The following is a 26,138-nucleotide window of genomic DNA, read 5'->3' as shown; positions in this document are numbered from 1 at the left end:
GCTTTCACTCGTTGGCGCGAGCTAAAAGCAGCACTGGATGCAACAGCGATGCTGACTTTTATTATCCTATTACCATATTCAGTAGTTCAGTAGACTATGCAGTATGCATTAGCCTAATATTTGTATGAAATCGTGAAACACCTGGTCAATATCTTCGGAGTCTACCTGTGCCTGTTCTACAGGCACAGGTAGACGCTTCTTACGACAGTGCAAGCTTACTTAGCGACGCTGTTGACGTTGATTCCTGCGATTATCATGAGAACAGTTGTCAATATCTCACATAATTATCAGGACATAAATAAGCCTAGAGGTTGTAAATAGTGTAAACGAGCACAATTTGCAAACTATTATGATCAATTGCAATAATCCTGTCTAATGACATCCTAACGGCCAATGTTATGAAATAATGCGACACGCATTTACCTTTATTGATGTCATCTGGCATTTTGTAATGTTTACATTACAATCAAAAAACACAAATGAAATTATACAGTAGCCTAGACTATAGGCGATTTACTTGTGATTTAGCTGCAATCATGTAAACACGTCAAACGCAGTAGGCTACTTTATTAATATAAAGTAGTCTAACACTTGACATAAACTTATTATTATCCTATTACCATCATCAGTAGATCAGTTGACTATGCAGTATGCAGTAGCCTAATATTTGTATGAAATCGTGAAACACCTGGTCAATATCTTTGGAGTCTATAATCTGTGTAATCTAATATCTTCGTTATTGACCAGGTGTTCCACAGGCACAGGTAGACGCTTCTTAAGACAGTGCAAGCTTATTCCACAGCGACACTAGGGGTTGCTGTTTGACAAAAACAGAAAGCTGCATAGTATGCCTTTAAGGTTCTTTATTATATGCCAATACAAATACTGCCGCTTTCTGAAGGTCTTTATTACTTTAATAATATTAAAGAAAAGAGACGGACAAACTTTTACTTTCACGAGCTGTCAACGTACTTCGAGCTTGCAGAGGGAATCTCTTAAGTGAGACTGAGAAGTTTAAAGCTTACAGGCTTCCGTACGTCGACCACCGCAGCGTCTTCTGGGATTTCTAACGGTTCGATTCTCTCAAGTCTGCATTCGATGATCCTCGAGATCAAGAACACATCCGGCACTTTCATGCGTCCTCTGCTTATGCCTTCTTGAGTATTGGAATTGAACTTTGACAGTTCATGATGATGACGTAATAAAAAATAAGCATAAGAGTATGTAGCACAACTAATATGTGATTATGTCTAAATAAAAGACAAAACAAAATATAATTATCATAAACTAAAATTGTATTAATATACAATAAACAAGGTTTATCAATCAAATTAAATCTTTATTAAGGTAAAAGACAAATCAAATATGTATGAATTCTACTTACTGATTTTTTTCTTTTATAGTATTGACACTTCATTTATTGTTGACTTAATGATATCATTGTAAATGCTTAACAAGATGGACATCTGTCACAGACAAAGATAATAATATTGTAATTAGAAGATATTTATTATAGAACGTTTATAAAAGACAAACACAACCACCAGGTGACATGCTAGGATACATTATTTTTGTCAATACTTTTTTTGCATTAACATTAACCATAAAATTATTATTATTATTTTTTAGCTATCTTCTACTGATTCTTGTGGAAGATATGCATTTCAATGCTGACACACATGAACTGTGCTTTAAGAGCTCATTCAGTCTTTTGAACAATTAGTCATTCTTAATCTTTTTCATCACATACTTGGACGACATGTATTAAAATAATTCACCATGAATTCATGACATCTATTATATTTCTATGTATTTTGGATTGAACAGGACTTTTATTTTTGGTCTGGCGATATGACATCATAAAGCTGCGCCGTGCTCCTGCAACTGTTATGATTAGACTGAAGAAAGGTTTGTGGTTTTATGCATTTAAAGAGATTAAATCGATACACATGTTTGTACACGTTTTTACAAGAGGTATGTGGCATGCATTATTGAACATATCTTTGTAATATGCTCAATGTAACAATATTTCGTATTCACATGTGAGTAATAGAAAAGTCCAATTTCGCGCTCTACATCGTGTATCAGTTTATCGTAAACACGAATTCGAGGTTTGGAAAGTGGTGATGGAGAAACGGAGCTTTTCGAAACGCCGAGTCAATTGAATCTAATGCTTTGAAAAGATTCGAAGCGCTTGAATCACTGCGCGCTCACGAATCACTGCGCGCTCACGAATCCTGCCGCTCACGAATCCTGCCGCTCAAAACAGTGTAAAAATACAACGAAAATCCAAATATTCTTATTTAATGACAAGTTTCATAAACTAATCGCAAATGTTTTTATGACAACGTAATCGGTTAAATCTACAAAACAATATGAGGTGTCTGTTTGTTATTTTATTATTTTGTAGTGCTTGTTTTGAGTGATTTTAGTCTAATCAGTTGATGTAAGTCCATTAACTCTCAGTCTGACTGACTCCCTCACCAGTGCGCTGAACTACTGAACTAGAGCTGATTGAGAGACACTCAGATTTACTGTAGATTTTTTTTCTTTCTGTTAATTAATCTGATGTTAAACATGACTTTTGTCCAAACACAGGAAAACTCCTGGAGAAGCATCTGAGATCCACGTGACACTATTATAAAGATGGCGTTTATTAAACAGGAGAGTGAAGATATAAAGATTGCAGAAGTGTTCAGCATGAAACATGAAGATACTGAGGAACAAACAGGTTAGTTTCATTCGGTCCTTATTAAAATGATCTACAGAAATGAATGATATTCATGAAGAATGTCATATGAGTTTCCTGAATTAAAATGAATTAAAGCGTTTTTATTTGACGTGGAGCGGGTCTTTTCATGTGGACAGGCATGTTTGTTGAGATCACATGATCAGAAAATAAAAGTGTTTCCGCATGAATTTTAGAGCATTATATGGACTAGATGGATTATTTATATGGATTATAAATCTCTGTGTTGGTCGGAAGAAAGGAAATCATATACATCTGGGATGGTATAAGTGAGTAAATGTTGAGAGAACATTATTTTTGGATGAAATATCCCTTTAACTATCACCTCAGCCCCATCAAGTACCTTTCACTAAACCAAAGATTGAAACCAAAAACAGTAATATTATTGACTATGTTATTTCATGAAAGGTGGCCATTATTACAATAATACACTTAAAAACAATCAAGTTTGTTGATGAACAAATATTGATATTGCCAAATCATGAGATTAGTTACAATTATTATTTTGATGTATTGACATCCATTTTATTTTAAACCCTAAACAAGTCCGTCATTTCATTTGACATGAGATCGCTGCAGTTAGCAAATGACAACAAGGCCACAATCCAAATGTTTCAAAAAAAAAAAAAAAGTTTCACTTGTATAAAAATGACCCACAGGCTCAACCCAGCTTTTGACTTCCCCCCTCAGACAGAGCCAGCGTGGGCTTATGGAGATATACGTTCATAAGCACTCTCATATGTTGTTTTGCGAGCAGAGTGAGTAGTAAAAAAAGTTTGGGAAAAGTGTATCTGACATTAGGGATGCACGATACAATGGTCACCATATCAGTATCAGCTGATAATGTTCATTTGTAATGTTATCGTTATTGATCCGATAAAGAGATTTGGCCGATATATTAAAGCCGATAAATAATTATTTCTTTCAGCTGAGACACTTCAGATTAGGGCTGAACGATATTGAGTGTCAGCGTCAGTTCTGGCAGGCCATGTAGTCAAGACGCTGCTAACGCTATTGGATAACAACACGATCTCATCAGCTGATCTGCATCAGTGCATCAGCTGTTCAACTCCCCTCGCTGCTAATGGCTACGCTCAAAACAGGGCGCCCTATTCAAAGCAGATTCAGTTCACTCCTAACTGCTTGCTGCTCGCTTCTCTGCAGTCTGTTTCTGTCCGCTCGTCAAACGCTCATGTTGTTGTTTAGCCCCAAACGTCTGGTCCTACTCACCCTGCTGTTGGCCATGACTTCCACCGCTGTCGAGGAGGATTCCTGGCAAATCGACTCCTCCGAGGACCCCCGGGCATTGCCGATTCGACCGGACCAGGGGCAGGATGCCTGCCCGGATGATAACGCCTCCGTCCGTCAAAGCTCTCGGTGGTTGACGAGTAAATCCTCGTCTCATCCCTGCATTGGCGATTGGCCAGTGGTCAAGATACTGGAAACCTTGTTTACAAATGATATTCAGCCTCTGAGTGGCACTTCTCACGAGGATTTATTTGTCCTCCTCTGTGACTCTCTGATTGTTCCAGCGGTCGACTTGCTGCCGGTGCCTCCTCCCCAGTCCTCCGGGAAAAAGCACACTCGGAAGCGTAAAAATCCCGAGACGGCCGGCAGGCCTTGTTCGTCAGGGCCCAAGCGCATCTCCAGCAGGTGACCCGGTGCTTATGGCGCTGTCTGATGTTCAATCTTCCCTCCTTGATATGGCTGCCAGAATATCAATGCTGGAAGACGGCTCCGCCTTCAGACCTCCCTCGACCCCAGTCTCTGCTCCATCGGCGTCCACCTCTGCTTCAGCTGCCTCCGCCGTCTCCAACCTGCGACACCACCTGTGCCGGCCTCAGTGCGATGACGTCACCACAGAATTCATTCCTAGAAGGACCCTGGCGACCGCTGTACCTTTGTCCGCGGGCTCGCCTTTTTTCCCACCAGCTGCTGCCATCTCACATCAGCTGAGGGGCCAGATTTTGGCAGCTAATGACATTAATCTGGTTAAACTCCTGCTGGGCTCTGAGCTGTGTGAACGGCGTGTTGTAGACTGTGGCGAAGTATCTGTAAAAGTTAAAAGATGGGGACCCTAGACTGTCCAAAACTCTGACTTTTCCCGAGTTCTGCATTGAATTTGGGGTGTATAGCAGCCGCGGCGCTACCATTGGGCCCACCCATTTTAGGTCCGGGCCCACCCATTTGACCCAGTTCATCCAATAAGCAGCCAGAGGAAAGCTTTGAGTGAAAGCGCCAATCAGCGGCTTCTACCCCACGTGTGGACTCTTAAGCCTGCCCACAGGCTGCATCGTCACCATCAAGCGATCCAATGAAATGAATGACTTTAGCGCGAAAGCTTTTCAAGCAAGCTCAATGAGACAGACACATACAGTAGCTAATATGAAACGCAAAACAAAACAAAGCAGCTTATTTTCATTTCAATTCAGCAAAAAATGCTCAGAGGAGCTGGACCAGGAGGAGGAAACTCCGTCCTGCTCGGCCGCCCTTTCCCCAACAAGTCCTCCAGTAGCCACCCCCTCACACCAGCAAGGCAAGTAAGGTTAGGCCGCCCGCAAAGGCTGTCTGTATCAGGGATTAAAGTTCTCCGCCGCTACGACGGATTTCTGTTAATTGCAGGGTTCCCGCCTGTCCTAATTTTTTTTATTCACTTTTCATAATTTTAAGGCCGTAAATATGCTTACGTTTCTCAAATAGTGTAATAAATGTCTTAATTTCAGTTTGAATAGGTCTTAAATTAAGGAAAGATGAAGTGTAGCCTATTTACATTACTGAGGGGGATGTGATCAAAGCCTGGAGTGGAGCGAAAACACTTTCCTCTCTCCACTCTAAGCGTTCTGTAATCACTCAGCTCTGACTCCACTCCGGGTTTTCCATCCCCGTACACGGGAAAAACTGCTCCATGTTCAACTTCACCTCATTTTAAAAGTTATTCAAATATGTTTGTTTTTTATCTCATGAATTTCTGAATTTATAATAATATAATATTTATAATATTGTATGTAACGGTTTGGAAAAGTATTCTACACGTTTAATAAATAGAATAATATAGCAGTGAATGCGCCTAGGCCTAGAGAAATGCACATTTGGATTAAGAGAGTCTGTTTCTATTCGTATTGAATAGTTGTGCATTGATTTGTATCGAATTTGAATTTCAAGCTTTATAGCTAGTCTATTTAGGATATAGAATGCCTGTGAAGTAAAAAAAGACATTCTTGCTGTGTTCAGCACGAAACCCCGCCGTCTCATGCTGTAACAAGCCCCAAATCCCACACGCAAGTTTGTATTCAATTGTGTGTATGTGTGATAAGTTCAGTTCAGCTCAGTTCAACTTTATTGTCAGACTCAGGGTCCATTAGAAAACACACACAAAAATAAACAAATAAAAACAAATTACCCATTATAAAATACATGTAGGCTATATACCAGTACTTCCACAAATGATTAGTTATCAGCTATCGGATTGTTATGCTGTTGTTTTAGATATGTTACTCATCTCATTATTCTGAAGAAATAAGCTACAGGATAAATCATTTTTGATCGTTTTTTCCTGCTGTTTGTGTTTAGCAGCTGTGTCAGTTTCAATGCTGCTGTTATTTCATGTCGACGATATGTTCTTCTGTCATTCTGAATTTATAAGAAAGATGATTGGTAAATAAATGGAGAGAGAGAAACAGACCCTCCAAATATATAATTCCGTTTCAGTCTTTTTGTGTAGCCTATTGAACGTTCAAAAGAGATCAATGAAGTTATGTTTACTGCCAAGACAAGAGGACAGCGACACAAGAGAGTTTTATTTCTCATGCCATTTAATCATGTTTTTGCGTGCATATACGCACTGTAAACCCCTTGGGTAGGATTAGGGGTGCGGAGTGCCTGCCTATTACACGCCATAAAGTGCGTACCATATGCACGCGAAAACTGTGTGTCATGCGCAGGCAAAAAAACCAAAAACATTTTTGGCGTATAAATGACACGAGAAATACAATTCGTGGTATAGATACGATCATACGCACTTTCATTAGAACGTGTTGCGTAGGTAGGCTACGTGGTCGCTGTCCTCAGAAAAGCGCTGAAACGGAGATGAAGGGGACTATTTGGCTTATTTTAACTGGCCCATCCAGTTTTCTGGAGGCCCACCTACAATCAAAATCCTGGCGCCGCTACTGGTGTATAGGGATGTAATTTGTGAATTTCAACCGGCGCGCAGAGCCGAACTCGATACTTATCTGGCCATTATTTCCGACCTAACTCTCTCTTATGGTGGGGTTTTGTTTTATGAGTATCACAAGTCTTTTTCTGCCAAGGCAGCCATGTTCATTCAATGCTTCAACCAAAGACTGGACTGGTCCGTGGTCGACCCTTTTTATTTATTGTATTGTATTGTATTATTTTGCTAAACAATATGGGTTTAATTAAAATCAGTCAATATTGTCCGTGCAGAGGCCAAAAAAACTATTTTTATAATTTATACGTATTGTCCAATTATTTGTTTGCATTATTTTATTTCTTTATAAGGAATTATTCTTTTTTTTATAGAGAAATTTTGCCAGTGCAAAATTGTTTTTTTTTTTAAGTAAAAATTTTCATATCGGAACATCCCTACCTTTAAATTTCTGTTCCCTTTCGAAAGCGAACTCGCACTGTCGATGACGCTATAGAGAATGCCTCTGCGTGAACCGGTGTCTGACAGCTTATACAATCACGGCAATCGTTATTGACCCGCGAAAGCCTATGACGTCACTACTTGACCTGGAAGTATAAAAGTGTGGGCTAGAGAACATGTCATCCTTGTTTCGTCTTCAGGCACTGTCTTGTTTGATTTGCGATCACCTTTAAAAGGTAGGCTAAAGAAAATGATGAAGTGACAAGCCTTTCAAGAAATGTGTGAATCCGTGTCTCAGGTTTCTGACACCCGATGACACAACTTGTGCGTTTACTGTTTGGGCGAAGAGCACGTGCGATCAGCTCTTGAGAGACCTGGTTGTGCAGAATGTCCTCTAATGCCCTTCAGAAGCTTGGAAGAGGATGTGTTTTCACTTACAATCAACACCGATAAAACAGATTTACTTCTTATTGGTTCACCTCAAACTACATCCCGTGTCTTTGTTGACAATGTCAATATTGCTGGAGTTCTAGTTCAACCTTCCACCACTGTCAAAAACCTGGGTATAATCTTTGATTCCTCTCATTTCCTTCCTTCCTCACATCTCCTCGCTCACTAAGTCTGCCTTCTTCCACCTTCGCAATATTGCACGCTTACGTCCTTTTCTTAACACCAGTGATGCTAAGACCCTAGTTCACGCTTTCATCAGTTCACGGCTTGACTACTGCAATTCACTTTTCTATGGCTTACCCAATTCATCATTAAATAAAATTCAATATATCCAGAACTCTGCCGCCAGAATCCTCACTCACTCAAAGAAATCTTTCCACATTACTCCAATTTTACACAGTCTACATTGGTTACCCATTCGCTATCGCATTCAGTACAAGATACTCCTTATTACGTTCAAAGCACTCCATGGTCTTGCCCCCAACTATATTTCTGATCTCATACATACTCCCCTGTTCGCACACTTAGATCTTCTGATACCGGTCTGTTGACGATCCCACGGCACAAACTTGCATCGTTTGGTGGTAGAGCATTTTGCACCACTGCCCCAACTCTCCATTCCACAACTCATCCGTAATCTCTCATCACTACATGAGTTCAAAACCCACATTAAAACATATCTTTTTGTCACTTGTTTCCCCGACCCCTGATCTATGTTCTGATTCTATATGTATCTTCACACAGGGACGTCGCACCCGTGGGGCAAACACCCACACTTTTCCCGGTGAGAGGGTTCAACACCCGCACTTTTTCTGCAGTTTTTCCGCAGTTTTGCACAAACGCCTTACTACAGTCGCTCCTCCGTTTCTCTGGCCGCTCTGTGCGTGCGCTCGCAGCGGCTCCTCCTCTCCCCCTCCCTCTCGAACACGACACCGGCTTTGAGTGTGACTGGCTGATGATTGGCTGTTCTGCCTTAAGTCCCGCCTCTCTTGGTGTGTTAGATTTATCGGTCAGCTCGTGCTGAGGAGGCGGGAACTTATGGTTATGGTTATTTACATATCCATTTTAAAGGTACTTTAAATGAGTGTTTATGCTTTCGAGGTTTTAAATAAGCTTGATATGGGTTTGGGAAGATGTTATGTTTATGTTTTGTTGACATGTCGAGTGTTTTCGGTATTATATTTTGATTTTTAGACTAAACAGCACAAGACTTTAAGTAGGCATTCTGTTTGTGCTGCGTGATTTAAAGAAAAGTGCGCACTTTGCTCACACGATCAGCATGGTGATTGGTGTTTTCTCCAAAATAAAAGCTCAAGTGTTTATTTCTTGCAAGTGAAGAAATTAGGACAAAAGTATTGTAATTTTCCTATTCTATACCTTTGAAATATTAATTTTCATTTATACAGTAGCATACATTTATAGGCTTTATGGATTTTCCATCATAGGAATAATGTTTGGCATTCTAAAACACCAGTCATAATGTAATGTAGACTGAGACTCTATATCATAACTAAAAAGATGTTTGAGCCCTCTTTAGGTACAAGTCAATGCTTTTTCTTTGTTCAGTGTGCACAGTTCATGGGTCGAAGCTGGTTGAAGCTCTTAATTTTGAGCTCTCAAAGTGCACCAGATTGATGCATTTAACCTTAAAATGTACAAAATTTTCTTTCCGGGGAGCATGCCCAAGAACCCCCCTAGAGGGACAGAGGTCCAGACAACATATTTTTACAGCCCTGACCACATCCATCCCCCACACTTTTGAAAAGCTTGCTACGCCACTGTCTTCAGTTTCTATGTCATGTCTCTATGTCATGTGTTTTTGTAATTTATTGTAAAGCGACCTGGAGTCTTTAGAAAGGCGCTATATAGAATAAACATAATAATATTATTATTATTATTATAATCAGCCCAACTGAGCAGGAGATGGTTGATGAGGGTGAAGATGATGTACAACCTGAACCCTCACAGCCGCCCTGCCCCGCGTACGATGAGCTGTTGAGTGTTATGGAGCGCTTCAGCTGCCATGGGAGATTCCTGCCTTTTATTAAAGAGAAGAATATGTCCAGCCCCCTACCCTAAAATCTTTAAATATTTTGTGTTGATTACTACCAAAGCTTCAAAGCTCAAAGAATGGTATTCGGATCAGCTCTACCAGATAGGGCATAAATTGGTTTCCCTCTAGCCCCCTTGAATTAAAACTCAAGTCACAAGGTTGAATGTCTTTGGCCTTATAGTCAAGGTCTCCATTTCCCTCAGGCCTAGCAGAGAAACAAGGAAACTTGTCTTGTAATACAAGATAATAAGCCTCGACCCAGAGAAAATATTTTTTTTCTCAGGGTCATGCTGATAGTACTCCCCTTGTTAGGGTCATTGTTAGAGTGTTTTTGCTACCCACAGCTCTAGTTTATTTACCCTGCCCCACTGGGGCTCAGGTAGAGACACATCAAGTACTCCCTCCCATTCGGGTCAGTTTGAGTACACTACCTGAGGTACCTCTGTATGAATACTAAGCTCCCTAAAACTGGTCGGAAGGTCGAAGGACTCTTACGAGGCCTCCCTGTTAGATCAGCACTAGAGCTGGAGGCGCTCCCCTTATTAGGGTCCCATTTTTAGAGTGCCCAGCCTCCACAATGCTTTACTCAATCCTGGATCTACACAGTGCTTTAGAGTTACTCCTCTCGTTTGCAATGATTTACAAAGTGCTGTAACGACTATAACCCATGTTCCCTGAGAACAGGAAATGAGACACTTGTCTTGTTGCTGTGTTCACGTTGCTTTTGTCCAGTCCGTTGCCTCATAAACACACACACATCAGAGAAAAACCTTTGCAGGTCCTATGGTGGAGAGTGAGTCTACTCGGATGAAAACCGTTTCAGTGAGCTCAATTATAGTAACGCCACATTTTATTGTCAGTAATGGTAACGCTGTTGTAACGGGGGAATCATTAATTTTTTTGATTACTCATTACTCAGTAATGGCGTGTATTTATAAAGCCGTTATTACCATCACTGGTGTTCACATGCTCATTGGATTTGTCGGTGATTGGCTACAATGAATCACTGAAATGAAGACTTAACTTAAATTAAGTTAATTTCACTTAAATTAATTATCCCCTCACGGACGACTGCTGGCCACACAAAATACAACATAAAATCAGGCCTGTTCCTCTCTAGATCTTCACGTTCGTCGCTCCTCCTTTTATATTTTCGCTCCTCCGTGAGAGACACAAGACCAATGCGCCGTGCAAGTGTCGCTCATCAGTATTCTCGCCACCGGCCTCACGCCATTCTCTCACGGCCCTCTGCATTGTCCTGCTCGCCACAGTAAGTAATCAGCAATATTTAAAAATGTATACGATGTTTAATAGGGAGCCAATGCAGTGTTGTCAGAACGGTGCTAATATGGTCATACTTCCTGGTTCTGGCAAGTAGCTGTTGTAACTCTAGCTGCTCAATTTTGTACCAGGTGTAGTTTGTTTATTAAGCATGCAGGACAACCACCCAGTAGAGCATAACAATAATCTAGCCTTGAGGTCATGAACGCATTAACTAATTGTTCTGCATTTGTCAATGAGAGCATATGGCGTAATTAAGATATATTTTTAAGATCGAAAAATGCGGTTTTACATATACTAGCCACGTGACTTTCAAATGAAAGATTGGTATCAAAGAGCACACCCTGGTGACTAATTCTGTACAATCAAGTTGCGTTTTTTTAACAAGCGGTTTAATCATAGCCAGCTTAAACGTTTTTTTGTACGTATCCTAATGACAAAGATGAATTAATGATATTAAGAAGAGGATATATGACCTCTCGAAGCATCTCTTTCAGTAGCTTAGTCGGTATCGAGTTTAACATGCATGTTGTCGGTTTAGATGATTTAACGAGTTTAGAAAAGTCTTCCTCTCCTATAGCAATGAATGAATCAAATTTTTATAATAGTTAAAGTTATAATTTTGTCCCTGATATTATCAAGCTTATAAGTGAAGAAGTTCATAGTCATTACTGCTGTGCTGCTTGGGCTTGAAGCTTTATTTTTTGTTAGTTTAGTGACTGTTTCAAATAAATACCTAGGGTTTTGTTTATTTTCTTCTAATAGGGTTGAAAAATAAGCAGATCTAGGAGCTTTTAAAGCCTCTCTGTAAGCAATCAAGCTCTCCTTTCATGAAATGCGAAATACCTCTAGTTGTGTTTTCTTCCAGTTGCGCTCCATTTTTATGGCTGCTCTCTTAAGGGCCTGAGTGTGCTCGTTGTGACACGGCGTTGGACTATTTTCTTTAATCTTCTTCAAGCGCAGCGGAGCAACTGTGTCTAAAGTGCTGGGAAATAGAGAGTTAAAAGTTTGTCGCAATATCGAGTTCTTCTAAGCTATCTGAGATGCTGAGGAGATTAATCTGATCAGGAAGATTATTAATAAAGCACTACTTAGTGGCAGAAGTGATGGGTCTAACATATTTATAACAAAGAGTCTGCTTAAACGAAAACTTTAACAAAACGGCAGCCTTGGCTAAATGAAGTTTACACGAGACTAGATAATGATCTGTAGCCAGCACAAATTTCAAACGTGATTTATCATTTACACTATATATTTTAACATTAAGCACCAACACTTCAAAATAATTATATTTGAAACTAGACTTCTTAGTAATGTTGAAAATATTACTATAAATTACTATACTATGTATACTATGTAGTAAAATACTATGTATTACTATAAATACCCCCCCCCCCCCTCTTCCTTTCCTAACAAAAAGTGTCTTACAAAATTTAAATCAATGTATTGTTTTATGTGAATAAGGCAGGATGATTTTCAGATACTTTTGAAGCAAAAACTCTAGGCGACATCATCCATTAGTTAAAAGTATTGTGGACACATATTTAGTATGTGTTTTGTGGCCTTATTTCAGAAACTTTAATTTTTTGTTTTTTCAATAACCATGCATAAACATTATTCTCTCAAAAATACAAACATGTACATCAGGGGTCGGCAACTGGCGGCCCGCGGGCCAAAACTGGCCCGCCAGCAATATTTTCTGGCCCGCCGGATTATTTTGGAAGTCCGTTTTTTTTTTTTTTTTTCACTATAACGGTTTACAAATAGGCCCCGTGAATCAGTGATGCGCGGGATGATCCAAAATGAGCGACGAGTGCCTGCGGTCACCCGCGGTTACGAGTCATCCAAAAATATTTTTAATGATATTCGGGTCGCGGTCGGTCGTGTCGTTTGAAATAATGCCAATTAAACCATTGTAATTTATATAGTACTAGACATGATGTTCTATGAAATACATAGGTCTACACTTTATTGGCTGAATGCGCGAGGATGACGCACGAGCTCAGTCTGCAGGCAGAGATGACAGTGGAAAATTCTTATTTACCTGAATGTTGAGCGCGTTATTTTTGAATCAGAGCTGACAAGGGACAAAATGCCCGATTTCCCAAAACGTTGAACTGAGCAATGCCATTGTGCCATTTTAATAGGCTACTTTTAAACGCATATAGCTCAGTAATGCGAGTTTTATGTATTTTCTGAGAGGGGGCGGGATTTTTGTTGGGAAATTCGGAGGAGAGACGCACACTTCGATTAGACTGGATAAACACATGCAGCATCTTAATTGTTAAGAAAATGAAACGAAATAAATTAATAAATCAAGCCTTTATTAAAACACAGCATTCAGAAAAATGCGCACCCCTAGTTCCTACGTCTATGGCCCAATTTGCGGGCCAGGAAGCGGGTCGGGTACAATATTTTCTTTCTTTTGTTTGCGGTCTGAGTTGCGGGCGGGTTGAAAACGTCGGTCGGGTGCGGGTTGTTTATACATTGACCCACGCATCACTGCCGTGTATCATTCGTTCAATCGTTTTTTCCCCCAAAAATTAAAACCAAAAATAAAAAAATGAATTTGAGATTCTGAAAACGAGATCTAAATTTTTAAAGCAGGTGAACACTTTTAAGCTTTTACTTTTAAGTATTTTAAGCGGTTGCTGAATTGAACCTTGTGGGAGCGGGACGGAAAAAAACAGTCCCGCGCAGACCTCTTGTGTCCCGAATAAATAATAATTTAAAAAAAGGAATAAAGTTCAAAAGTTGTACAGTCCATTGGTAATACAATACTAAATCAGATATATGTACAATAGCATGTCCAACAATCGATTTAAATAGTACATGGGGTTTAATTTATCGTTAATGAGATGTATCCGCGGCATTTTCTTGTGTGCTTAAATGGTCCAGTGGTAGAACATTCGTCAAGTGTGTAAAAGGTTCAGGGTTCTAATCTGCATTTGTATAGTCTTTTTTTTTTCTTCGTTTTTTCTTCTTCATCAAAACCGATTATGCTCATCAGTGGTTGTATATGAGTAGTAGGGACACGTTTGTGTGCATTATATTTTGTGATTTCACCGTAACGAATAGGCCTATTTCATGTAGCTGGCCCGCCATCTACTGGATAAAAAAAATATTGGCCCGCGGCCAAAGTTACTTTGCCGACCCCTGATGTACATACATGTTGCTCACATTATGGTAGCCCTGTTTGTGCTAAATAGAGTGTAATTATACATTTGCCATTAATATGTTTATAAGCAACTGGAAAAAGCACAAATGTCAGGGCATGTCAGAACATCTTAAGGACCCCAAAAACACCTTAGACCTCAGAGGGTTTAGTACAGTGCAACATCGATGCACCAAAATATAATCAACAATTAATTTACAGAATTAAATTAGAACAGAATATACCTTTCTAATAAATAAAAATACAAAACGAAATAAGTCAGAATCAAGTGACAAGATGTAGAACAAATGTGTGCAAAATGCCTAAAGTGCAGGGGAGATATATTCAAAACACAAGCCACAAATAGTTTAATTCGATAACCCTGAGTGATCAATAAATAAAATGAAAATAAATAAAATATTACAATTACGAAAGTACAGACAGAATTGTCAACTTTGTCTTTTTAACTGCTTAAACAACAAAAAAAAAATCTTTTGAAATTTTTGAAATCACTTGTACCCTACCTGATCGAGAGAGAGAAATCCAGTCTTTCACTCAACCTGTGTCCTTTTATCTTTTCAAATTGTGTGTGCCTATAAACATTCTAAAACGTTTAGCGGATAATGTCCTAAGCCAGTCATTAAAAGATAAAATTCTGTACACACCTTATTAATAAAGCATACTATATAGACTACAGAAAATCCTATTAGCCCAGAATATGAACGCAACCCTTTTAATTAGCCTACACGTTAAGCATTTTTCTCCCATAATAAACCGTTATTATAAAGAAAATGCTTTGTAACTTTCTACAGGAGGAACGCGTTCATAGTTTGGGTTCATCTGCTTATCTGCACATAGTATGGTTTCTGAATAAGGTGTGTACTGTGTACATACAGTAAGCTGCCTAAAAGTGCCATTTTAAGAGCTTTTTTCACGCTAAGCGTTTTAGAATGTCCTGAGGAAAGCCAACTTGTTAACCAGTGTTGATTTCGTTGACGAATAATTTTCGTCAACGACATTTTTTTCACAGACGAAAACGAGACGATAACTAAATAAAAACCAGTTTTAAATGACGACAACTCATTATTGACATTTTCGTCAACGAATAAAATCTAGACGGAAATGTTAGGGAGGGACGATTGGGGAAGAGATCCAGTCAAAACTGATTTGCGTTTGTGGTAGATGCGCACATTTGAACTGACGTGCTGATCTACCCGGCGGCACACGAGTTGGCATGCGCTTGATGCATGTCTCATAAATCGTTCAAAAATGTAAACGTCTGGGAGAAAGAGAATAGCATACATGGATAGATCTGAATAAGAGTGACGACGCGAAAGAGAGCTTTATTCTGTATGTTTTTCTGTGCGAACACACACACACACACACGACCTGAAGAGTGCGCAGCCCTGCACATAGACAGCTGTATACAGCGCGCTGCGCGCAAGGACTGAATTGAGCTCTCTTTCTCTATCTTTGGACAAATACACACAACGTATGTCTAAATGTCCGTTTTGGAGAGTATTCGCGTAAACACTGTTGGTTATGTCTTTACAGAATGTACAGTTGTGAGAAGAATATCGGACGTGCATCAGCAGTGCTGGATCTGCACACTCGGTCTTAAAGTGACAGTGCGTAATAAACCTAATGCCTTCTGTACACTTAATATTGATCAAACAACAAAATAAAAAGAGAAAAGCATTCACTGCTGTTTAATAGCTTTCATAAGGATTAATTATATGCAATTTATACAAATAAATATATCTGCTTGAAAGAATAAAGAATGATGTATGTAAGTTAAAGACTGTATAATCATTCATTGGAGGAAAAAAAAGACTGTTCTACTTTAGAAGTTTAAGATATTATTTTGTGTCACAGTGCTAAATCTGTGTCTGTATTGCATGTTCAAATTTAAAAAATGATTTATATTAACAGGTTAATAGATGTTTTCTGCGGGAATATAATGGGTTTGGAAATTTGAGAAATTCGAAATGAATGCATTACAATTGAACTAAACCCATTCTATTTTAGTCGACTAAATCTACTGTAGATTTAGTCGACTAAAATCTTATTGTATTTAGTCGACTAAAACTAGACTAAAACTAAAACAATTCAGATGACTAAAATATGACTAAAACTAAAATGCCATTTTAGTCAAAAGACTATGACTAAAACTAAACCAAAATTTGCTGTCAAAATTAACACTGTTGTTAACGTTGGCCAGCAGAAGTGCGATCATGGTTTTCCTGATGCTAAATCTAGCCTTGGAGAATATCCTTTCTCATTTTAGATTTTCTTATCCCAGACATTGTTTAAGATTTAAATACCTTCCGCCAAGACGCTCCTCTGTCGGTCACGGATCGAAAGTAAAACTTAAATCTGTCACAGGGGTGGTTGGATTTATTCATGCACATTAAAAATATGTATTAAAAGCTTCTTCCTTTGCACATTTTTATTTACAGAATTATCATAATAGGCTGTATATCAACGTATTGACAGAAAAACTGTAGATATAATAAAATCAGACATTGAGCACCCCCATATAGCCAAAATGGCATGATCCTCGTTTCATAACACCTCTGTGAATATTCGACTGTGAGATTGGTAGTCGAATCAGGCTCCTCCTATCAAATCTTCGACTATTCGGGGTCACCCCTAGTGTACAGTGTAAGAGAATTTAAAGCTAATTTACCAGTAATGAAGGAGTTGCTGCTAATGGTCCCTGGCTGTGGGTCTAAGGAAGAGCTGAACCCAGGGATACCCTTCACATTCAACCCAAGGGCCAGCTCTTCTGCCGGGGAGTAACGTAGGAGTGCAGGACCACCACCTTTTGTTCAGCCTTTTTCTTGGTTGCTGTTATAAACAGACACGCACATAATTTAACAGTGTTTTTTTTTAAAAGAGACTAAGAACAGAAGATTACCATTTTGTAGAATATTTTAGTACTTGTTCCAATGTTACTGGCTGGTGGCTCTGACATTAAAAATTAATAAAGTAACTATGAAATTATTAAAATACAAAAATATATACTGTAATAAGTGATAGAAACATTTAACATGGTCATCACTAAGGCATTTAATTTGTCTGCTACTTTTTGCTAGCCCTCTCCCGGCTTTTGCACACTTGCACAGGTGTTTGCTGACGTTTTAATTAAACTTTCAAATTCTGCATAAACTTCGACTATTAGCTCTTGCTCTGCTCTGAGAAAAACTGTGCGCGCTCTTTGGCCATGGTGAGCAGCCAATAGCAACGTTGCTGATTAATGTTTCTACTATCAATACATATCCCCTTTTAAACCAATGCATGAACGCGCAGATAACGTAATCCAGCGATACTAATCATAAAGATCATGATTAGCACGATGATATCATCTTGGATATGCCATTTGATCTCGGATGTATTTAGCTACGTACGAAGAACGGACCCCTGGCTTCTTGCAGCTTTGTTACCGTTCAGTCAGACAGAACATGAAGTCTTCCAAACACCTCACACACCGAGTTTCATCTCGTTTTGCGCAATTGAATGAGCTGGTGTTTCGGAAATTGCATTTGTTCTTGTTTTGCCTCCAGTGCCTTGCATGTAGAGGTACTGTGGTTGAAGTGTCTGACAAGCTGCCCAGCTGTAATTATAACCCGATGCACAAACACATTACAACTGTCATTGACCACCACTTGCAGTGTATGTGCCAATACAGGCTACTGAGTCCCATTTCACCCATCCGGGAGAGTTTGCTGCCACAATGTTTGTGCATTATCGTAAACTCATGCAGACACTTTCTCAGTTAGTCATCAATTAGTTTAGCTGTGAGGTTGTCAGCTGTGTGCTGCCATTAAGCTGGTGTTAAGTTCAAGTTCAATCAACTTTGTTGATCGCACAAGGGGCAATTAGTTAAGAGCAGCATGTATACAACAGTACATAACACGAGTCACACACGTCAATCAATATCTCACTATGTGCACTTTTTACCTCTTTTTACCCTTCCTTTCATCTTCCTTCCCTCCCCTTCTCCACAGGACCCTTACACAGAGTTTAAAAGTTTAATCGCAGAAGGAATGAAAGATTTGGAATGGCGGTTTGTCTTACACACAGGAAGCGTTAACTTGTATTTGTCTTTTTTTCGCTTTAGACCTAATGCCGCTGAAAGAGGAGAGTCAAGAACTGAATAATATGGAAGATGAACATCATGATTTCAAGCCTGGAGAGAAATTAGTAAAGATGGAAAAGACTCACTCACGAAAAAGAGCTCAGAAAACCAAACCTAACAGTCATTTCACTTGCCTTGAATGTGGAAAAAGTTTCAGTCAAAAACGAAACCTTAAATCCCATATGGTAATTCACACTGGAGAGAAGCCTTTCACATGCCAGCAGTGTGGAAAGAGTTTCACTCAAATACAAAACCTTGAAGTCCACATGAGAATTCACACTGGGGAAAAGCCTTATACTTGCTCTCATTGTGAACAGAGTTTTGCTCATAAACACATCCTTAATTCCCACGAGAGAATTCACACTGGAGAGAGTCCTTTCACCTGCCAACAGTGTGGAAAGATTTTTACTCAAAAACAAAACCTTAATGTCCACATGAGACTTCACACTGGAGAGAGTCCTTTCACCTGCCAACAGTGTGGAAAGAGTTTCACTCAAATAAAAAACCTTAAAACCCACATGAGAATTCACACTGGAGAAAAGCCTTATACTTGCTCTCATTGTGGACAGAGTTTTGCACATAAAATCTCACTTAATTCCCACATGAGAATTCACACTGGAGAAAAGCCTTTCACCTGCCAACAGTGTGGAAAGAGTTTCTCTCAAAAACACAACCTTAATGTCCACATCAAAGTTCACAATGGACAGAAGCCTTTCACCTGCCAACAGTGTGGAAAGAGTTACACTCAAAAATACAACCTTAAAGTCCACATCAAAGTTCACAATGGAGAAAAGCCTTTCACCTGCCAACAGTGTGGAAAGAGTTTCTCTCAAAAACACAACCTTAATGTCCACATCAAAGTTCACAATGGAGAGAGTCCTTTCACCTGCCAACAGTGTGGAAAGAGTTACACTCAAAAATACAACCTTAAAGTCCACATGAGAGTTCACACTGGAGAGAAGCCTTTCTCCTGCCAACAGTGTGGAAGGAGTTACACGCAAAAATACAACCTTAATCTCCACATGAGAGTTCACACTTGAGAAAAGCTTTACAACAGTTGTAAATCTTAGGTTTCACATTGTCAAATTTCACACTGGAGAGAAACTGTTTATTGGAAGAAGAAGAAAAAAACGTTCCCGTGATCAGTGTGGAAGGAGTTTCACACGTTAAAGAACCCTTGATTGCCACATAAGGATTCACTCAGGAGAGAACAGTTTTATGTGTCATCACTGTGGAAAGAGTTTCTGTCGTAAAAGTAGCTTCAACACTCACATTAAACTTCACACTGGAGAGAAAAATTTCATCTGTAAACTGTGTGGCAAGAGTTTTTTACAAAAAGGAAATCTTAAGAAATCTCCAGTGCTTGCACAGGAGAGCAGGTCACGTGTTGAAAATGCTGTTTTGCTGTGAAATGTCATAATATACCTAAAATTACAAAAACTGAATGAAATAAGAACATTACACCACATTATTTGCTTTATTTTTAGTGAGAGAATGCATTTATAATGTCTTCAATCTGGACTTAAATATGGCTACTGTTGGGGCTCATCTGGTGACATCTGGAAGTTTGTTAGAGCTGCAAGTGCCTCACCACTGATCCTGCCTCACTGCTAATTGCATGATGGTGACTACTTCCAAGTAGTATTTGCCCATTGCACAATGCATCCAGAGAGCAAAGAGATAAAAACGCAATGTTTGCTAGAATCTTGGGAAAGGGATACTGCCACCTTTCCATCTAGAACAAACCCCATACCTCCCCTTTGTGGTGGAAGTGGATATCGCCACCTTCAGGCATTGGAGCAGTGTTGTCTTAGCAGCAGAGGAATCTGTCCACACACCATCCATGCGCTTACTTCATAAAGCTCTCACCCAAAGAGCATAACTATAACATTGGTAACCGTGAGCTCCTTGCTATCAAGCTGGCACCAGAAGTGTGGCGCCACTGGCTGGAGGTCCTAGTGATCACGGACCATCGCAACCTAGAATACCTTCACAACGGCAAATGGCTGAACCCTCTCCAAGCCTAGTGGGCATTGTTCTTCATGTGATTTCAACTTTACTGTATCCCACCGTGCGTCCAAGAACACTATTGTCAAGATTACACTCTCCTGACGCTCCCAGCTATTCGTCACTCACACTTACCAGAGTTCTAATCAAGCTCACCTATTCCCCTTCATCACGGACACTATATCACCCCAGCACAGACACACAGTCAGCGTCTGGTCTCTTCAGTGTATTACCCTGTAAAACTGTATGAGTAAGACAAAAGAAAGACTCTTCATGACTAATTTGAAACTTCCAATGTATTGAATATTCAGATAAACATGTACGTCATGTTTCCTCGTCTTTACTCTTACTCGTTGCAAGATTACAACTCTGTTACTTCCATTTGAATATCCTCTTCAGTTTCTGTTGTATTCCACTAGTATCTGATGAGTTATATATTGGCAGTGACAAATGTATTTCACACGTTTTATTTTTAGATTAAAATTGCAGATTATATTTCACACATTTTATTTTTGATTCAAATTGCAGATTATATTTTTCACATGTTTCTATGGTATACTGGAAAACAATGGTGAGCATTTCATAACTTTTAAAGGCTTTTATTAGCAAAAACATTATGAAATGAGTTAATATTTACAGTGTTGACCCTTCATCACCTCTGCAATTAAGTCTGGCATGTTGGATAATTAACTTCTGGGCCAAATCTTGATTAATGGCAATCCATTCTTGCCTTATTGGAGTTGATCACAATTTCTGGGCTTCTGCTTGTCCTCTTGCCTTTTGAGGATTGACCACAGGTTCTCTATGGGATTAAGATCTAGGGGGTGTTGCCTGGCCACGAAACCAAAATGTCAATGTAATGAATGCCGAGCCACTTAATTATGATGTGATGTGACTTGACATGAAAGCCAAGTATAGCCCATGCTTGGAATTTGTTTTCTGCCTTTAAACCATACAAGTTAGTCCACACACATTAGGAGTAGTCAGCACACACACCCGGAGAACTCAGCCATTTGCTGTCCACGAGTGCCCCAATTATCACTCTTGCCTTGTGACATGGTGGTCCATCATGCTGGAAAATGTACAGATCATCACCAAATTTCCCCTGGGCCGATGAAAAGCAACCACACACATAGATGTCAAGTCACCTTCCTTTATATAGCACTTTTAACAATATAGATTGTTTCATATCAGCTTTACAATGATAATAGGAAATTAAAGTAACATAGATTGTTTTGACTTTACAGCAGCTCTATAATAAAGTTATTGTCCATCTAAAGTTAGTTTTGATTGTTGATCTTTAGTTATTAACTTAGGGGCTTGCTTACATTACCTTAATGCGCTCCAGCCCACTCATTCACACAACAACAGTGCCTGCTGGCTCGAGAACGCAAAACTTGAAATGGGTTCCAAGATGAAAGCATTGAAAATTTTTAACAACTTCAAAAACGCTAATCTATGAAAACGCTGACAGCATGCACATGCGTATTACGTGTTTAATCTATAAGTTTGCACGTGTAGTCTTTCTTTACAAATTGACCTCAACAAATTACTTGTCTGGCCTTAAATTGATAATAATACCAACATTTTTGTCGCTTCTGCGTATACATCCATGTGAACTGGACTCATGTTGACAACGTTTTATCTGTACAGAGGTAAAGGGAATGGAAGAAGGCCTTCACAGGGGACTAGTTGACACCTCAGGACTGCGTTGTCGTCGTCCAGGCACATGTCTTTCATCAGATCTGGATACGGCTTGGAGTCGGCGGACTGCGGTAAACCTCGGGATAAACAGAGAGACTAATATAAGCGCAGATTTCAGTCTTCTTATGATGTCACGAGTACATCAGGATTTATGGGAAGTGTTTCCGGTTCCGGCTGACCTAATCTATGCTGCCTAACATGTGTCTATGCTGTGTGTGACAGACACATAAGAGTATGTCTGCTTCCCAGACAATGTTAGGAAGACTGTTCCAAAGTTTTGGTGCTAAATAGGAAAAGGATCTAACTCCAGCAGTCGATTTTTATATTCTAGGTATTATCAATACGTCATGTTTCTACCGTAGCCGACAGCGAACAAACAGTGCTACAGAGTTTGCTATGTGGGGAGAAATGTGCTGGTTACGTCGGCCACCGTAGCTTCTCCTTAGAGTTTGAAAAGGGAGGGATATGCCGTAAGTGACTTTCTGTTTGCAATTCGCAAATCTCACCACTAGATGCCGCTAAAAATCACACACTGCACCTTTAATGTAACAATATACATACAGTCGGCATCTAGTCATAGTTGGGGGCGTGGTCTGGCGTGGCCAGGGTGGAGTCGGCGGGGAGGGAAAACACAGCAAACATCATGTGTATTTGAATGACAAAAATGTCGTTTTGCGAGTCATTGACGCCCGCCGACCGGCAACGGTACATTGCAATATTGCCCTTATTTAATTAAAAACTGGGTCAATGACCCAACCAAATGGCCGGAGGTGTCGTTTCCAGACATATTTTGTTATCTGGTTGAATCTCCAGGTAAGACATTGCGGTAGCTGTAGCGGTAACATTAGCCTATAACTCAATTTAACTTTCGTATATGTTGCATACTACAACTCCATAAAACCTTGTCACTTACCAATTGTACGTATGCTTCACTCCAAACTATTAATCCTTTTGTAAAACGGTGATCAGTAGTACGAAGTTGCCGAGGGACTGTGCTGACAGTTATCCCTAACTCAGACTGGAGTCTGTATTGTGTGTAGACCTCGAACTACTCCGTCAGGGTACGGAGGAGGAGGTCCGTCAGGGTGCAGAGAAGGAGATCCATCAGGGTACGGAGGAGGAGGTCCATAAGTGTGCAGAGGAGGAGGTGGAGGAGGTCCGTCAGGGTGCAGAGGGTGAGGAAGAGGTGGAGAAGGCCCGTCAGGGTGCAGAGGAGGAGGAGGTGGAGAAGGCCCGTCAGGGTGCAGAAGGTGAGGAGGCCCGTCAGGGTGCAGAGGAGGAGGTGGAGAAGGCCCGTCAGGGTGCAGAGGATGAGGAGGAGAAGGCCCGTCAGGGTGCAGAGGATGAGGAGGAGGTGGAGAAGGCCCGTCAGGGTGCAGAGGATGAGGAGGAGGTGGAGAAGGCCCGTCAGGGTGCAGAGGATGAGGAGGAGGTGGAGAAGGCCCTTCAGGGTGCAGAGGGTGAGGAGGCCCGTCAGGGTGCAGAGGAGAAGGTGGAGAAGGCCTGTCAGGGTGCAGAGGAGGAGGTGGAGAAGGCCCTTCAGGGTGCAGAGGGTGAGGAGGCACTTCAGGGTGCAGAGGAGGAGGTGGAGAAGGCCCTTCAGGGTGCAGAGGGTGAGGAGGCCCGTCAGGGTGCAGAGGAGGAGGAGGAGGTGGAGAAGGCCCGTCAGGGTGCAGAGGATGAGGAGGAGGTGGGTGCAGAGGGTGAGGAGGCCCGTCAGGGTGCAGAGGAGGAGGTGGAGAAGGCCCGTCAGGGTGCAGAGGAGGAGGTGGAGAAGGCCCTTCAGGGTGCAGAGGGTGAGGAGGCCCGTCAGGGTGCAGAGGAGGAGGTGGAGAAGGCCCGTCAGGGTGCAGAGGAGGAGGTGGAGAAGGCCCTTCAGGGTGCAGAGGGTGAGGAGGCCCGTCAGGGTGCAGAGGAGGAGGTGGAGAAGGCCCGTCAGGGTGCAGAGGATGAGGTGGAGAAGGCCCGTCAGGGTGCAGAGGTGGAGGTGGAGAAGGCCCGTCAGGGTGCAGAGGTGGAGGTGGAGAAGGCCCGTCAGGGTGCAGAGGGTGAGGAGGCCCGTCAGGGTGCAGAGGTGGAGGTGGAGAAGGCCCGTCAGGGTGCAGAGGATGAGGTGGAGAAGGCCCGTCAGGGTGCAGAGGAGGAGGTGGAGAAGGCCCTTCAGGGTGCAGAGGGTGAGGAGGCCCGTCAGGGTGCAGAGGAGGAGGTGGAGAAGGCCCGTCAGGGTGCAGAGGAGGAGGTGGAGAAGGCCCTTCAGGGTGCAGAGGGTGAGGAGGCCCGTCAGGGTGCAGAGGAGGAGGTGGAGAAGGCCCGTCAGGGTGCAGAGGATGAGGTGGAGAAGGCCCGTCAGGGTGCAGAGGTGGAGGTGGAGAAGGCCCGTCAGGGTGCAGAGGATGAGGAGGAGAAGGCCCGTCAGGGTGCAGAGGAGGAGGTGGAGAAGGCCCGTCAGGGTGCAGAGGATGAGGAGGAGAAGGCCCGTCAGGGTGCAGAGGATGAGGAGGAGGTGGAGAATGCCCATCAGGGTGCAGAGGATGAGGAGGAGGTGGAGAAGGCCCGTCAGGGTGCAGAGGATGAGGAGGAGGTGGAGAATGCCCGTCAGGGTGCAGAGGATGATGAGGAGGAGAAGGTGGAGAAGGCCCGTCAGGGTGCAGAGGAGGTGGAGAAGGCCCGTCAGGGTGCAGAGGAGGTGGAGGAGTTGCTGAATGTTACGTTATCTTACCTGAATCCTTGGTGAATATTTCAATATCAACATGAGGAGAGTGAAAAAAAGAAAGTGTGTAGCAGGATTGATATTCAAAACGGTAAGTACGCATTGCTTTGTTTACGGTTTGTGTATCTGCAACCTGCAGCGTCGGTTTCCCTTTTTGCATGACGAATATAGACGAATATATCTGCAGAAATAGACATTTTTCACAACGCGCATTCTAGCTGACCGTCGCCTGTAGTTCTCTCGGTGTGTCCAAGAGCAGCTTTTTACCCCGACACGAGGCGACAACACAGTCGGCTTTTATCAGCGCTAGTTCGTCGGCTTGGTGTGTTCCAGGCTTTAGGCCTACTCGTGCCAAGTGTTTCTTAGCAGACGCGTTTTCATGCGACTAGTTTAGGTTCAACACTAGGCTACATGGTTTTGCTTAACCCTCTGGGGTAATTTTTTTTTACATAGCAGCAAAATAGACCTAAAATACTCCGTCAGTTTTGGTCATACAGCCTTAAGAAATATGAAAAAATAAGCTGTTAAATGTCTACTTTTTTATGTGTCCACTTAAAATGAAATAAAACATTGTGCTTTCGTAAAATAAAGAAAGTAAACAGGGAGTGCTTGATGCCTCTCCGTCTCCGTGAACTTTTTTTCTGAAGCACGTCTCTAAACTCAAACAAAACTCAGCGAATACTATTCACTCAGACATGAGATATATATCTCTATAATAATTTAAGTGTGTAGTTTTAAATGATCTAATTCAAAACTAAAAGAAATATTCTCTGTTTATGTAATCTATATATAAAGAGCGAGAGATCAGCCGTTTTCATTATCGTTCTGGCAAGCTCATTACTCTTCTAATGTGACACGCCAATCGAGAGCGCACGCTATTCAAACGCAGATGATCTGAAGCAACACATGCAAACCAGTCAACGCCCACAACAGCTGGAAAACACACTTGCTGTGAGGAATAATAATATCGTGATAATCCTGGAAATTTTTACCTCAAACGTGCTGGAGTAGCCTAACAACGGATCCAGCTGCAGATCATCAGTTAGTGCTTTGTTCTAATCGCGATATTAAATGGTGTCTGTAAACCGCAAAAGACTGTTTAAATTTTAATCGTGTTTCTGTGTTTGAATGAATGAACGGCACATATGCATGTTGTTTACTACAGCTCGCGCGTGTCTGTGTGTGAATGAAACTATCTATATTGCCTACTGAGATGAGTAAAAATCGACTGAATACGTTGAAATAAAATGTCTTTGTATAAGCAACATATTAAACTGCAA

At 41.1% G+C, this 26,138-nt stretch overlaps 2 protein-coding genes across 5 annotated transcripts in view; both read left to right on the top strand.

The window, feature by feature from the left end:
- Window positions 1-26,138, top strand: part of LOC307002185 (uncharacterized protein) — a 445,540-nt gene that overhangs the window by 71,600 nt on the left and 347,802 nt on the right. The gene's annotated exons all lie outside the window — the stretch shown is intronic.
- On the top strand, window positions 1,708-21,850 carry LOC307002187 (uncharacterized protein). 4 transcript variants are annotated; one of them, XM_079619519.1, is made up of 3 exons: window positions 1,708-1,908; window positions 2,599-2,731; window positions 18,420-21,850. In XM_079619519.1, exons 2-3 carry the CDS (start codon window positions 2,647-2,649, stop codon window positions 19,475-19,477), a joined length of 1,143 nt encoding a protein of 380 aa, XP_079475645.1. In that variant the 5' UTR covers window positions 1,708-1,908; window positions 2,599-2,646; the 3' UTR covers window positions 19,478-21,850. The 4 variants fall into 4 exon arrangements, with proteins under 4 accessions (XP_079475645.1, XP_079475646.1, XP_079475648.1 ...); XM_079619520.1 differs by having other exon boundaries at window positions 1,875-1,974; XM_079619522.1 differs by lacking the exon at window positions 1,708-1,908 and adding an exon at window positions 2,283-2,380.

Source organism: Phoxinus phoxinus (assembly GCF_949152265.1).
Source record: "Phoxinus phoxinus genome assembly, chromosome: 7".
Lineage (NCBI taxonomy): Eukaryota > Metazoa > Chordata > Actinopteri > Cypriniformes > Leuciscidae > Phoxinus > Phoxinus phoxinus.
This window is presented reverse-complemented; position numbering and strand designations above follow the sequence as displayed.

Bases quoted from the DNA above. Each gene is read 5' to 3' on its own strand.
- LOC307002187 (XM_079619519.1), top strand. From the start codon at position 2,647: ATGGCGTTTATTAAACAGGAGAGTGAAGATATAAAGATTGCAGAAGTG. The intron at 2,732-18,419 runs GTTAGTTTCATT...TTTTCGCTTTAG, and splicing joins AGATACTGAGGAACAAACAG to ACCTAATGCCGCTGAAAGAG.